Below are 14,796 nucleotides of genomic sequence, written 5' to 3'. Positions count from 1 at the left end.
CCACTGGATGGTGTTGGCTAGACATTTTTGGTTGGTGGACGATTCTCAGTCCAGCAGTGACACTGACGTGGTGGTGGCGTGTTACATTTACATTTACACTGAGGTGTTTAAAAACTCCAGCAGCACTGCTGTATCTGATCTACTCATACCAGCGCAACACATGCTTACACGCCACCACCATGTCAGCGTCACTGCAGTGCTGAGAATGCTAAAACTTGAAACTTTAACAGTGTTTACATATGAGATCAAACTCTTTTAATTCAAAAAAGTGAGAGATATTCATATTTCTATGAAATGGGCCCTTTAATGACCCTTGGAGGGGTGTTCCAAATGCGACCTAAACACTTGCACTGTAAGGTACTCATTTTAGTATACAAACAAAAACTCTGGACAGACAATATACAATACAATACTACATTCAGTATACTCAAATAAACAGATGCAATTAGCGTTCAGTTTGGAGCATTCCAAGCGTGCTCCCTTCCTAGGGCCCTAGGTAGGCAGCATCTACATTCGAGACGTCGGATTCTGACCACGTGACTCGGGTCGGCCCGGTATAGGCGGAGCTACGGCCAGTGAAGAGGAGAAGATGGCGGCGCGTGGAGGCTTTCAATCTGCGGCGCCCGGAGCTGGAGGAGCTGGTGGAGGAGGTGGCGGTGGAGTAGGAGGAGGTGGTAGCGGCGGCGGTGGTGGTGGGGAGCAGTTGGAACTGGGGGAGGTGGAGGAGGAATGGGACCTGGACCTCCGGTACCCGGTGCAGGACCAGGCATGGGCCCAGGAACACCAGCAGGGAGGATGGGACCCGCGGGCGCGCAGAATCACCTGTACCGCTCCCCGATGGCCGGGCCCGGTTACCCGGTAAGAGCGAGAACAAAGAGCGGCGGGTCACCGCGGGTTCACGCCGGCTACGCGTGTCCGTCCAGGGAGGAGTGGTTTGCTTTTTAAACGCTACACAGAGAAGAGAAATAAAAGGCCCCCACAAGCGAAGAAATACGAAAGAATAGCCAAGAAATAAAACGAAGCTGAAGCTTCTTTTTTGCTAGCGCTAGCTTCTCAGTCGAATTTTGCGTTCCACCTTAAATAGCGCCTTGGTTACAGCGGCACCATTTAAGGTGGAATGAAATAGTGGCATAAGAAAAGGATAGTCTCTCGTTGAAATAAAACAGAGTAAAGACATAAGAGCAGCATGTGTGTGAAAAAATACGAAAGAATAGCGAAGAAATAAAGCGAAGCTGAATTTGTCTTCGTGTTTGCCAGCTTCTCAGTCGAATTTTCCGTTCCACCTTAATGGTGCGTTAGTTACAGCTGCACCATTTAAGGTGGAACGGATATTCGAACAAAATACACAATTCTGCATCGTAGAAATGAAGTGAATAAGAAAGCAAGAATGTGAAGGTTAAAAAACATGGAAAGGAAGCAGCTGCTGTGTTTTGAACCGAAACCCCTGCAGTGTTAACTGAAGCAACGTTAATGATGCTAAATGTTGAGCTAAGCTAACTAGCGTGCGTTCGGCTGTTCTCATTTTTCTGTTTTATCGACTCTTTTGTTGTTTATTTGAGAGAAAATGTGTCGCAATGCGATGTCAAACAACTATACTTGTTTTTACGAGTCTTGTGAGCTCTAACTTTTAAATTTTTGTGTTTCTTGTTAGCTCTCATGTTAGCTAACTAAGTTAGCCTAGCTAGCCAACCCAGCTTTGTGTGGCCTGCTGTTGGCTAGCAGCGTGCATTCATTACAGTTTGAGACAGTTTAGTCAAACTCTGTGGCTTTTTACTAAATTCCCATTAGACTAGGGCAAAGTGGGTGATGAGTTAACGTTAACTAGCTGTGAGCCAAGGAATATAACCTAGCTAGTTTGGGACCATAAATGCTTCCAAATATTTGCAAAGGTGAGCTCTGATGTGCAGAAAGAACCTATAAGTATGCCTGCACTAATTGTAAGGTAGCAGTAGGTAGTACCGCTGTAAACTTGTATGGCTGTAAATATGTATTGTAAGTACGTTCATTTAAGGAAATTCTCGCAGTTTTTTTCAATTATATGGCATAATTCAGTCTTTGAGATGTAATCAAACTCATACAGATTGGTTTGTCGTGAGATGCTTGGTTAAAGATACGCTTACTGACTTTGATTTCGTTACCGTGGTGGTGATGGGAACCAGGTGTCACAGTGTGTACAGCGCATACAGTATATAGCCTGTTTATTTCCAATACAAGATTACTAGTGAACCTGTGTTGTCTTGATTTTTTATGTATAATGTTGATTGTCGTGAAACAATGGTAAACTCACATTTTCTTTGGGTACTGTTTTCCCTTGCATGGACCTCGCCACCATGAATTTTTCTGAAAAAGTTATTGGCAAAAAAACATCCAAAAACTATTGATAAATAGTTTCTTGGCCATCAGGCGACACATTCGTGATCATTCATGTAGTAACATACTGTGAGGTAGTTTTCAAAGGCATTTGGACATTGGATTCCCATCGCCACCGCTGTGAATGACTCTGACTTAAGTTTTTTCCTGAATGTGTTTTCACATCCAGTCATTCGGGTTATCTTAACTATTTGATTATGCAGAATTTTTTTAATATTGGTTGAACATCACTTTAATTAGAGAGCCTTGAAAGAACATTAGTCATGTCAATGTTCCTGCCAATCCTTCCCTACATCTCTTATCACTCAGGGACAAGTTTTCTTTTAAAGGAATGTTTCTGCTCTTGTCTCTGTGGCCTTGACAGCTTTCACACAAAGCGCGCCTTGTGCGTCAGTGGGCTTCAATGCCACTCAGTGCTCAGGTAAGGCGTGCGGTTGTTCAGCCTGAGCTTCAAGGTTGAAGGGGGATTGCTGTGAAAAGAGACCAGGTCCAGTACCTTTCTGACAAACATCTGACAAATGCAGCATTTGCTGCAATGAAAATAACAGGCTTCCAGCAGCATGGCCATTCAGCGCAGCGATGAAGTGCAGCAGAAGACATTTCACCCTTGGTATTCTGCACAAAATGGTAACATCACGGGAACTGTGGTGCGCCATGTACACGTCAAGCCGACGTCTGCACTGGTTGGGCCACATGTCTGCGTGTAAAATGTGACTGTGGTTGGAAGAATTCTCATTGAACGCATGCTGCTGTGCGGCTGCCGTTGAAGGACCTGCAGTCTAGCTGGACGGTTACTGACACGGTCAGTCTCCTAGTTAGAGCTCCAGTGGTCGCGTTCGCACACGAGACGGACAGGCAGGGTTTACTGGTTCAGTTTTTTCAGTGTACATGCAGTCTGAGACACGAAGTCGCTTGTTTGATTTCCTGGCTCATGGCTTGGTGAGTAGATCTCTTTTTAAATAAAAATAATAATAATAATAATATATTATTTAGTTCCTCGATGTCCAAAATGGCTTAGTATGAAATCTTATGCTATTAACTTCTTTGAAAGCAAGGATTGTTTTTTTTCTCCTGTAATGCTACCATGTTCAATATTTTGCATTTTGTCTTTTTACAGTATTTTTTAAAATTGAGTTACTACTTAGGTTGCATTTCTTTGTCTATAAATCAATATGAGCTTATCAAAGTGGAACTGAAGGGCCATGTTTTTGTGCCGTGGGTCAATATATGTTTGCATGCTTATGAGCAGGACTTCACCTGGGGCTTCCGTTACTGATAAAATAATCCTCTGACCTTGGCTTAAGTTTCCACCCAGCTTTGATCAGCTCACATTATCTGTGTGGGGAGGTTTCCCGTCTCTAGAGGATGGGGACTGAATTAGAATAAGTTTATTAACCTTGGTGTCTTGACTCTCCTAGTCTTTATTCCAACTGTGAGGAATCCCTCTGTAATGTCACTGGATGCCTGACTGCCGAATGGAGTAATATAAATATATAGTATATGTGAAATTGTGATGTAATCTTGCACTCTCCATGCAGTAAAAGGTTTGTTGTTCGTTTCAGCTCTGATATCAGTAGGTTGAACATTCTCCATGTGCCTGCTAGTTATTCCAGCTGGAGGAATCACAGAGTACATCAGCTTTTTGTGAAGCAGGCTCGTGCCACAACTGGGATTCTCACTGTGGGGTTTCTGTGTTCCGTGATGCTTTGAATAAGATATGTGTTGTTTTTTTAATTTTTAGATACAGCTGCTTGGTGAGTGAAAGGTCCATAGAGATCTGTCTGTTTTTCTACAGAATATTTACAGTACAAACAGAAATACAGCCTTTCTCTGTGTGATTGACAGACACTAAAAACAAACAGTTGGCTCGGTTCTGGTAGATCATTTACCAGTATGTCGTCTTTACTGGTTTACTGTTATTTTTACACATATATATATATATATATATATATATATATATATATATATATATATATATATATATATATATATATATTTATTTATTTAGTTATTAGGGCTGGACGATAAAACGATAAGCATCGCGATATAACTTCCTCGATAGAGCGATAAGACAGGTTCGATAAATGTTCGATATAATACACCATTCTCACACTTCCACGTTTTAGCGAAAGCCCTGGTGGCGTTTTCTACTGCAAGGAAAGCGACACTACTCTGCTGTCGCCAGGAGAGGGCGCACTTCCGAGTTTTTCGACTTGATTAGAGAGGGAGGGGGCCACGAGTAAAATGTTCTGTTTTACCAGGCTGAAGTCGCTTTTCACTCGCCAGCTTCTTGCTGAACTTTCCTGTTCCACCTTAAATTCTGACTGAGGCACCGAATGTAAATGCGGCACCATTTAAGGTGGAACGGTAAAGTTGGCCCCCAACTTCTGGTTTAAGAACCTCTGGTCTAGTGTCCATTCATCTAACCGATCTATTCCCCCTTCAATTGCAGAGACCTGGAATGCCCCCAGCCAATCGAATGACTCCTCAGGGCCCGTCCATGGGGCCTCCAGGCTATGGGGCCAGCCCGGTGTCTCGCCCAGGCATGCCAGTCATGGATCCCTCACGCAAGAGGCCCGCTCCAACACAGATCCAACAGGTCCAGCAGCAGAACCGCAACCAACAGTAAGTGCCCACAGATCTTCTCATTGAACGCTGTTTGTTTTCGGATATAAGTAGAACCTGTTTTAACATTTGTGGACACTTTATTTATTTATTTTTTTAATGTGCAATTTTTTTCCTTTTAGTGCCAAGAAAAAGAAAATGGCAGATAAAATTCTACCTCAGAGAGTAAGTGGCCGTGAAGGCAAAATTATTTCTCAAGTCACCCATCATTCATGGTGTGGTACTATAGAATCCAATGAGTGGATGTTTTCCTCATCTGCTGTGCACCTGTAATCTAAATGACTGTTTTGTTTTCTATGTTTCTTTCTTTTCATCACTGTAGATCAGAGAGCTAGTCCCAGAGTCTCAGGCTTACATGGATCTGCTGGCCTTTGAGCGGAAGCTGGATCAGACCATTATGCGCAAGAGACTCGATATCCAAGAGGCACTAAAGAGACCCATCAAGGTAAGTATGAATTAAAGTCAGCATCCATGATCATCGGCGCCTTGTTAAGGAACCCTAATATACATGCATTTAAAGCTAACTGCATGTTTTGCAAGGAAGTTGGAGAGGTGGAAAAGAGCAGTGCAAGGGCTTCTGTTGAGGATTGCACCATTGAGCAAATGCCCACCTAGGAATATACCAGTTTGTGGTTTATAGTTGGGTTTAACAATATAGTATAATTTGAATTGAAATATCAATATTGCAAATACCAATGTCACAGAAAGCTGCATTATGTGAATCCTCTAAAGGCGTATTTACAAACGTTTTTGCTTTGAGACACAGAACTGGTTCATCGACAGAGGCCATTGGCTCTGGAGTAGCGTTACAAATGTTTATACAACCAATCTTCAGAATATTACAACAGCCATGAAGTGCGTATTAAATCTTTGAGAGAGAGAGAGAACATCCTGACCAAACCCAGGCTGTCTCCATCAGATTGGTTCAGTTTTTGATTTGGAACGTTGTTTTGATTCAACGGACATAAATAACCATGTAATCATGTCACAGAAGCTCCTGCATTGCATAGCATATTACAGTGCAGTTATAACTAATGGTAAAATGGTATTTTGACAATGACATGCAGCTCTAATTAAAAGTCCTTCAGCGTTGTTTGTTTCAACAAGATCTCTTTGAGGCAGAATGTAATAGGAATGCACCAAATGACGCTCAGTCATAAGGATGGGGTTGGATGGTAGTTGGTTTAAATTAATCTTGTACATGAATTTATTAAAACCTGTTCTCTTTATTTAGCAAAAGAGAAAGCTGCGCATCTTTATCTCCAACACTTTCAACCCTGCCAAGCCTGATGCTGAGGATGGCGAGGGCACCGTAGCATCTTGGGAGCTACGAGTGGAAGGACGACTGCTTGAGGATGTAAGTTGATGCATGTTTCGGATGCTATAGAAGTACAATGACAGCTTGCTATGGACTTTGCATTTTGTTTTACTTTTTAATTAGTTATTTTTTAAAATATTTGTTTGTTAGTTGCTTGTTATACAGGGTGATTCAAAAAGATGAACCGATTTCAAAATTATTTATTTCACTTGTAAATCATATAAAACAATGCAGTAAATTGTAAATGGCTTAAATGAGTAAGTTTATGTGATTACAAGTGCTCAATATGAACCTCCTCCAGCTGTACTGACATCAACGAGATCAAATTCATCCCATACTCACTTAGCCATGTCGGGGGGTCTCTGTACTCACGGCTATTTCGGAGGTCATCCAGTGTTGTGGAACCAACGACAGCTCTGAGCTGTTGAAGGTTCACTACTGACAAATCACGTTGCACAGTTACGACTGATTCACTCTTATTGAAGTGGAGAACGCAAAATGCTTTCTGCACAGGGGTCGCCATCTCCTCACAGATTGAAGGGAGCCATCTTCCGGTGACGGTCAAACTCTATGACCCCCTCTTTCAGTTGGTGTGTGATTGGTTCTTAGGTCCCTCACGGTTGTAAAAATATGGCGCTTGAAACTGTGAAGTAAGGCTGGGCAGTATAACAATAAATATCCTTTTTTTTTTTTTAATGTGGCACCACTGGTTCTTTATTCTGTGTTTCAACTGATTAAATATCTGAAAAAAAAAAAATGACATTAAGAAATTTTTACAATACACAAAGTGTCACAATATAATTTTGCTGTATTGCCCACCTCTACTTTCAAGTGCAAAAGTAGACTGCCGCGTTTGTGAGGGGCACATAAAAATATTCAGACTTTTTTAGCATGTTTAATATTATTCCCTTATGAATTTGGTCTTAAAAACAAGAAATATCATCAGGATAGTGAATAGTAAGTGGTAGAGCGTGCTTGCTGTAAGTCAGGTGTGTTTATTGGCCGGTATGGTAACTTCATGGTAACTTTGTCACAGAAACCCATGTATTTCTCTCTTTGTTTGTTTGTTTATTATTGTTGCTGTTTTTATGCAAAAATTATGTGAACATACTGTGAACTGTCCAGCCCATACAGTCCACATTATAGAAACTAAGCAGCTAAAAAACCAGCCTGTTTCAGATTCACTGTTTTTGAGGTCAAGCAAGCCATCACATACCCATAGCACCAGCCCATTCACACTGAAGTTATACAGACTGTTTCAACCTGGATGGCTTTTTGAATGGGGCACAATACATTACAGCTAGATCAGAGCTTATTTACATACACCAGTATTAAAGAAACAAAAACAGCCTGAGTATTTATAAGTCAGAACGGTTGTAAAATGTTAAGGTAAAAATGAATGGCTGTTGGTACATGTCATGAGTGGACTTCAGGAGGAAAAAGTGCAACAGTAATGTGGGATATGGGCCCTAAAAATTACATAACTTCAGTTTTTCATTCTCAGGTTTTGGTTGCTGTTTTTCATTTTATGAAGGTTTTCTTTTTTTCCTTCTTCAAATTCCATAAGCCCTAAAGACAGTCTAGACAGGAGTTACATTCACTTGATGGATGCGTTTTTGCTGTGAATGTGTTTTTAATTAGAAGACTGCAGTGAATCGGAAGGATAAGAACACTTTCTCTTTCAGACTGCTGTATCCAAATATGAGGCCACCAAGCAGAAAAGGAAGTTCTCTTCTTTCTTCAAGTCTTTAGTAATTGAGTTGGACAAAGACCTGTACGGGCCTGACAATCATTTGGTAGAGGTAAGACCCCAACTTTGATGGCTGTCAGTCATCCAAGGTTAGGTTATTTGAAATGTAACTTTAATAGCTTTAATGATGCATCTTCTACTTTTTTTCCCCACAGTGGCACAGAACGCCCACTACTCAGGAGACTGATGGCTTTCAGGTGAAAAGGCCAGGAGATGTTGGGGTGCGCTGTACTGTCCTCCTAATGCTCGACTACCAGGTAACTGCAGCATTTCAGTTTACTTATCTGTTTGTAGCGTAATAATGCTTTTGACTTCATTACTTACTGATGGAGTCACACATTCTTAGTTTCAGCACGTGACTTTCACACCCCTGTCCATACGTGTCATAAATGCATCTGCCTGTTCAGCCTACGGCAATTTAGCTCTGTCCATTCATGCTAAAGTCATAAAGAGAGTTTCAGCCTCGACTGCTTTTGTGAGACACAAAACAGGAAGGTCAATTAGAACAGAGCTAATTTACATATAGCTGTCTTAAAAGCACAGTAACAGTCAACTTGTTCAATTCTAAGGGCTGGGGTTGTTGAGAAATGGTCATGTAAAAATGACTTGGTTTTGGTACATGAATGCTATGAGTGGACTTCATTGAAAATAAAAGTGCAAGAAAAATGTAGGATGTGGGCCCTTTCAATATCTCATCATTACAGTGTTCACAGGGGGGAGTATTTTATGCAGTTTTATTGCAAAACTATTCATATTCTTGATCACCACCAGGTGTCACCACATCACTGACATGGATCGGAGCTCAAGGACTATTAATATAGCATAGGGCTTTCGTAGTCCAGTAATCTGTTATACTAGTTGATGTGCCTGTTCAGTCAGTCATCAGCAATACTTAACCCTTAATTACATAAATGTTTTACCAATAGTGTCTGCACATTTTCCTAATAGTGTGAAACTATATATAGTAATGATAGTCATATTCATGTATGATCTTTTGAAATATATTTTTTTTAATTTATCTGAAAATAAGCAAGGTAGAGTGGGAGGGCAGTCCAGATGCATTGTTAATGTAATAAAATCAGGAAAGGGGTTTCTGTTAAACAGCTTTTTTCTGCCTACTCCAGCCACCTCAGTTTAAGCTGGACCCCAGACTGGCCCGTGTGCTGGGCATCCACACTCAGACCAGGCCAGTGATTATCCAGGCTCTGTGGCAGTATGTGAAGACCCACAAACTACAGGACCCCCATGAGCGCGAGTTCATCAATTGTGACAAGTACCTCCAACAGGTAAGAGCTTGATTTGGTAATGATTATAACCATGCACTCATTTTAGCTGATAATTCTGGTTCTATCATTATGTAGAGGTGTTTTAAACCACTTTTTGTTTCCTGTAGATCTTTGAGACCCAGAGGATGAAGTTCTCTGAGATTCCTCAGCGCCTGCATGCTCTACTGATGCCCCCGGAGCCAATAATCATTAACCATGTAATAAGGTAGAAAACTGTCATTTTGATGTAGTCGTTTGGTGTACTGTTTTGTGTAGGGTTGTTTAGGGTAGAGTAAGTGAATGTTAACTGAATATCTGTTCTGTAGCTCTTACAGGTAGTCCTATGCAAAAGTTAAGGCACCCTGATCAAATTGTTTTGTTGATTTAAGTGAAAATAAGTAAACCCGTCCTCTACAGAGAACACACTTCTGTGCATTTTAATGCAGTTACTCAATTTGCTTTATTTAAGTGCCTCTAAAATACCCATTAATGCATGGTCTACTTGCCTGACCCTAGTGTGGACCCCAATGACCAGAAGAAGACTGCTTGCTATGACATTGATGTTGAGGTGGATGACACTCTTAAGACTCAAATGAACTCATTCCTACTGTCAACTGCTAGTCAGCAGGAGATTGCAGGCTTGGATAACAAGGTAAGCAGGCAAACACTTTGCCATATTTTTGTGATGTTTTAAAATTTGTTAAAATTTAATAAAGTTGTACAGTTAAAATGATCCAGAGGTTAACTTTACCAAAACACATGTTCCAGATTATTTGAGGGGGAGTGAAATCTTGATACATTAACTTCCATTGAAGGTTAAGGTTTTTTCCTTCTTCTGTAAATTTGTCAAGTTACCATTTGAGACATGAGCTTTTGTTCAGGTTATAGAGCAGCAATAGTGACATCCTGCATACTACACATTGCTCCTTTTGCCAGGAGATGAGTAGAATTTGTCTTCTTTGACAATATAGGGTTTGGTGATGTTCTTTCATTGATCAATTTTGGCTCTAGGGTCAAATGTTTTCCATTGTTCCCTTTATTGGGTTGCTTACCCAGTTGGCTCACAGAGGCTGTTACTCATACGTTGATTACATCACTGGCCTGTCAGCACTGTGTGCTGTAAGGTCATGCTGACTGACTTGCTACCTCCCAAAACCATGCAGAGCTGTGACCAAAGTGGTCAGAGGGCTTTTTTCTGTTAGCACATACAGTGAAGAAAATTAGGTGAAAGATAATCTTCTGTGAAATGTTCTGTTGGTGTTGTGTGGTGACCTTTGTCTTGTAGTGCTGCTGGTGGGATTTGAATCCTACATGAAATTTAATGAGCAATGAAATTCTCCTATGACACCCTCACCCTTTTTCATGTAGTTTAAATGAATGCCAGCGTGAACTGTGGCCATCTCCCCTGGCTGTGCATGCAGAGAGTAAATGCACACAGTGTGAATGTACCCTGGTATGAGTGTTGGATGACGCACAGACATTGAGGCTGCACTGGTATATAAACCTTTCTGTAGCTGAAAGGTAATCACTGAGTCCTCTGGGTCGTAGCCCCACAAACCTCAATTGGTTTAACACTGATTTCTTTAGCTTCTGCCTAAAGTCTCGGCCTGTGTGTTAGTCCTGCCTGTATGAGAGAAGTGTCCGTAACTTGCATTAACTTGGCTCAGAGTGCAGTCAGTAAGCCCTCCGTGGCTGTAACTACAAAGTCCGGATCTGAGGCTTATCGTTGTGGTTGCAGAGCCAAGGCAACTGCCCTCAAGTTCAGCCTTTTCTGTCTTTGTTCTTTTTGGTTCAACAGTCCCCAGACACTGCAGGGGAGTGTGCTACTGCTGTTTTTCTTTAGGTCCGAAGGTCTGCAGCCTTGTTTTGCTGCACACCCTGTTCCTTTCCAGCATATATCAAAGTGCTGTGCATCCTCCGGTGAAACAGTTCTGTTTGTCTGGCAACATATGGTGTTGCACAATAGAAATGATAAAACATAGGGTGTGTCATGGGAAAACTTTTACTGCTAATGTTTAGTTTCGCCACATTGTGTTCATCTTGGTTTCATCTTGAGTTTTGAGACCCTTCGCTGGTCTGCTAATGATTTATTGAGTGGGCAGCTCTGGTCGGGGTTACACTTGTGCCCTTGTGACACAGGGCCCAATCTAGTGCCATTTTGCAACTCCTGTTCAGCATAATTACTAAAATGACACTTCAGACCAGTGAACTTTGCCTTTTTGATCCCAGTGCAAACGAGTTTGCTTAGTAGTAATGCTTTACATAGCTAAGCTAATCTATGTGGGTTTGAGATTCAAGTGAAACATTTCTGGCCAGGATCCCAGACATAGATTAAGCATAATCCAGAACTAAACTGCGTTTGTGTTCATGCAAATTTTTTCATTGAAAAAACGGTGGTGGGGGAAAAACACAATGTTCTTTCAGTTCTTTTGGACATGATGGACCTCTCAGCATTTTTGTTTACTTTTTCACTTTGCCTTGAGCCCATCTTTTTTACAGCTAGTTCTCATGTTCCCTTTGACCTGGTTTCCTCACTAGTCTGCTTGCGGTGATCCTGCCGATTCCACCATTCAGTGCAGTCATTAACCTTTTGTAATTACATTGTGTGTGTACTGTTTTTATTTTAAAATCTTTATCAGATGATTGTGCTATAAAGTACTGTAATATGGTGTAAATGTTCACCTGTGTTGGCTTCACCTTTTAGATCCATGAGACCATTGAAACCATCAATCAGCTGAAGACTCAGAGGGAGTTCATGCTGAGCTTTGCCCGCGATCCTCAAGGTTTCATCAATGATTGGCTGCAGTCACAGTGCAGGGACCTGAAGGTGAGCCCACTGAAAACCACACCTAAAAATGGTTGAAAGCCATTGACTAGTCATAAAGCTCCTTGTCTGAGTGCTGCTTTTGGATCATTTCTCTACAACACATTGTAAAACATCCCAAGCAGTGATCTAATCCTAGATCAGCAGTGCACTCTTAAAACATTAGAATGGTAGGTTTAAGTACCTCCTTGGTCAGTCAGAAAGAGATAGGAGCGATTGCTTAACCTTCACCCCAGCCCTCCATTAGTCCCCATGGCTTTATTGTGTGCTCAGCTGTTTGGTGGTGGGCCAGTGCCTGGCTGACTGGACTTCTAATGACATGGAAGGGGATGTATGAGAGCGATTCCTGACCAAAGGTTGCTGACACTTTTGTGCTTCTACAAAAGTGCAGATGTCAAAAGGGGCTGAAAGTGCAGCTAAACAATGTCTAAAGGTTTGATCTGCTAACTTTGTGAGTTCTAGATTTCACTGCTTGTTAATCTTAGGTTTTAATGTATTTTAATCTCTCACTGTTATGTTCCATGTTCCATGCAGACAATGACTGATGTAGTTGGAAACCCAGAAGAAGAGAGAAGAGCTGAGTTCTACTTCCAGCCATGGGCTCAAGAGGCTGTATGTCGCTACTTCTACTCCAAGGTAAGGCTCTGTGTGTTTAGCCAGATTGTGGTGGGGGGGGTTCATGCGTTCCCTATATGACCCAAAACGTATTGTATAAATATTAGTCATCTAATATTGGAGAACAGCTACTGAAAATCTTATCAGGCTCATTCCGAATCCTTAGTTAGTTTTCCCTGAAATAAATTATTTATTTTAACAGGTCCAGCAGAGAAGACAGGAGCTGGAGCAGGCTTTGGGCATCAGGAACACTTAAGCAAGAATGGACACCCAGGAGGATGGGAGGCAGACGAGGCTGCAGGATGGTGAAGTTTGTGTCAGTGCTGTTGGACTGGGCTGCCATCTCTTGGTTAATAATCACAATGACATTAAACTACAGTTTATTTGCCTGCTTTCTTGGTGCAGCTGGTTGGAGAGCATGTTAGGCTCTGCTCTTGCTGAACAAGAATGATCTGACTTGGTTCGGTGCCCCTTTCACCCAAAACTCCTTTGAAGTTCATTGTCTCCTTCTCTGCTCTGTCTTCTTTAGGTGAAGGGGTAACCTCCTCCTTCTGTGTTGGCCTGCTTCCACTGTTTTTAACCTATTTGAAGTAGAGATATTCCTGATGGCTGTTCTGAAAATGATCTCTCCAAAAATCTGTACATTTTATCCTTTTGTAGGCTACTAACAGAAGATGTGGCAACAGTGTGTTGTACTTTATCGTTAATGTGCTGGGATGTGCGTGTCCAGTGATGAAGACTAGACTGAAAGCCGCAAGCGTGTTAGGGTACCGGGAGTGACGGCAACTACAGGCTGTTCCTATGTTCCATATGTTGGACAGCTTGGAGGGAAAGCACAAATTTTCACTCCCAGTTGTAAAACTCAGCTCAACTTTATCAATATGGGAATGCCCATTAGGGGCCTGTGTGAGGAGGTTAAAGGGTAATTCCACTGATGTTTCAAAATGTCGGTGTAAATCAGTCAGCAAGTTGTAAACAAACTCGGAGTGGTTGGATGTGAAATGGTCCTCTGAGAAACATACTCAGATTTCTTTACAGTGGTAGTGATAGGAACCAGGGGTCGCCATGTCTACCGCCATGTCCCACCAATGGCAGTAACTACATTTAACATCATCATGAAGTCAACCTGAAATCAAAATTGAATGTTTTTGCCTTGTTAGTTCTTGCCCCCCTCATTAAGCACAATAAATTGTATTATTCATTTAAAAGACGAAGTATAGTCTCACAAATATAGTCTTCATTTACTGTCCAAACCACCAGTGAACCTACACGGGTCTTCAGAGTTTTATAGCTAATATATCTGGGGAAAAAAATGTTTTCTTTGGGGTCCTTTTGCCTAACGCTGGCCTGCATGTTCTCTTCCTTGCAGGTATTTTAATGTTTTGGCACAAAACCGTACTGTAAAACGTCTCAGGCATCAGGCAGCTTATGTCCATTTTGTGTGATAACTTTTTAAAGGCTTCAAACTCTTCAGACATCTCATTCCAGTCACCACCACTGTGAACAAAAACGGAGCACTTCACATCAAACCTCTGAATGACTACATTTCCACGATTGAATTATACAGACATTTTTGGAATTCTCCTTTAATTAACATGGCTTTTACCTCAGTGCTCCATGCCTTTCCTCGTAGCATAAGATGAATGTTGTATGAGGTGATAAGAAGCCTTCATTGAAAGAATTTTGTCTAACCTAAATCCCTCATATAACTGACAATTTTCCACTACTGTATTCTACCACGGTTTGTTTTCCTTATTTAAAAAATAGTCTTTTCTTTCACAAACAGGTGCTGCATAGATTCTAGTAGGTTTCAGAACTGTCGGTTTGCCTAGAAATAACAGGAGTTACATTGTGGGGCCATTTTTATCACTTTTTGCAGAGGGTCGATATTTGTCTTGGATATTTTTATGTTACAATATGGAGGATATTAAGATTAGTTAGCTGTAGATTAATAAAGGAAGTAGTTTAGTACCTCAACTCTACAAAGCTATGAAATTGTAAGCGAATGCTTAGAGCTAGTTAATTGGCA

General features: G+C 41.4%; 1 protein-coding gene across 4 annotated transcripts; it reads left to right on the top strand.

Annotated features, from left to right (window-relative positions):
• The first annotated feature begins 587 nt into the window (after positions 1-587).
• smarcd1 (SWI/SNF related, matrix associated, actin dependent regulator of chromatin, subfamily d, member 1) lies at positions 588-14,145 on the top strand. Of its 4 annotated transcripts, XM_036559330.1 has the most exons (14): positions 588-686; positions 719-858; positions 4,823-4,995; positions 5,118-5,160; positions 5,318-5,440; positions 6,230-6,352; positions 7,999-8,115; positions 8,219-8,320; positions 9,188-9,349; positions 9,457-9,554; positions 9,845-9,980; positions 12,033-12,155; positions 12,687-12,788; positions 12,970-14,145. In XM_036559330.1, the coding sequence occupies exons 1-14, from the start codon at positions 590-592 to the stop codon at positions 13,021-13,023; spliced, it is 1,593 nt and encodes a 530-aa protein (XP_036415223.1). In that variant the 5' UTR covers positions 588-589; the 3' UTR covers positions 13,024-14,145. The 4 variants fall into 4 exon arrangements, with proteins under 4 accessions (XP_036415223.1, XP_036415220.1, XP_036415221.1 ...); XM_036559327.1 differs by having other exon boundaries at positions 593-858; XM_036559328.1 differs by lacking the exons at positions 588-686; positions 719-858 and adding an exon at positions 2,670-3,309.
• The last annotated feature ends 651 nt before the right edge of the window (positions 14,146-14,796 follow it).

This window comes from Colossoma macropomum, unplaced genomic scaffold (genome assembly GCF_904425465.1).
Source record: "Colossoma macropomum unplaced genomic scaffold, Colossoma_macropomum, whole genome shotgun sequence".
NCBI classification, from domain to species: domain Eukaryota; kingdom Metazoa; phylum Chordata; class Actinopteri; order Characiformes; family Serrasalmidae; genus Colossoma; species Colossoma macropomum.
Note: the sequence above shows the minus strand (reverse complement) of the source record. Positions and strands in the feature narration are given on the sequence as shown.

Bases quoted from the DNA above. Each gene is read 5' to 3' on its own strand.
- smarcd1 (XM_036559330.1), top strand. From the start codon at position 590: ATGGCGGCGCGTGGAGGCTTTCAATCTGCGGCGCCCGGAGCTGGAGGA. The intron at 859-4,822 runs GTAAGAGCGAGA...CTTCAATTGCAG, and splicing joins TGGCCGGGCCCGGTTACCCG to AGACCTGGAATGCCCCCAGC. The intron at 5,441-6,229 runs GTAAGTATGAAT...CTCTTTATTTAG, and splicing joins CACTAAAGAGACCCATCAAG to CAAAAGAGAAAGCTGCGCAT.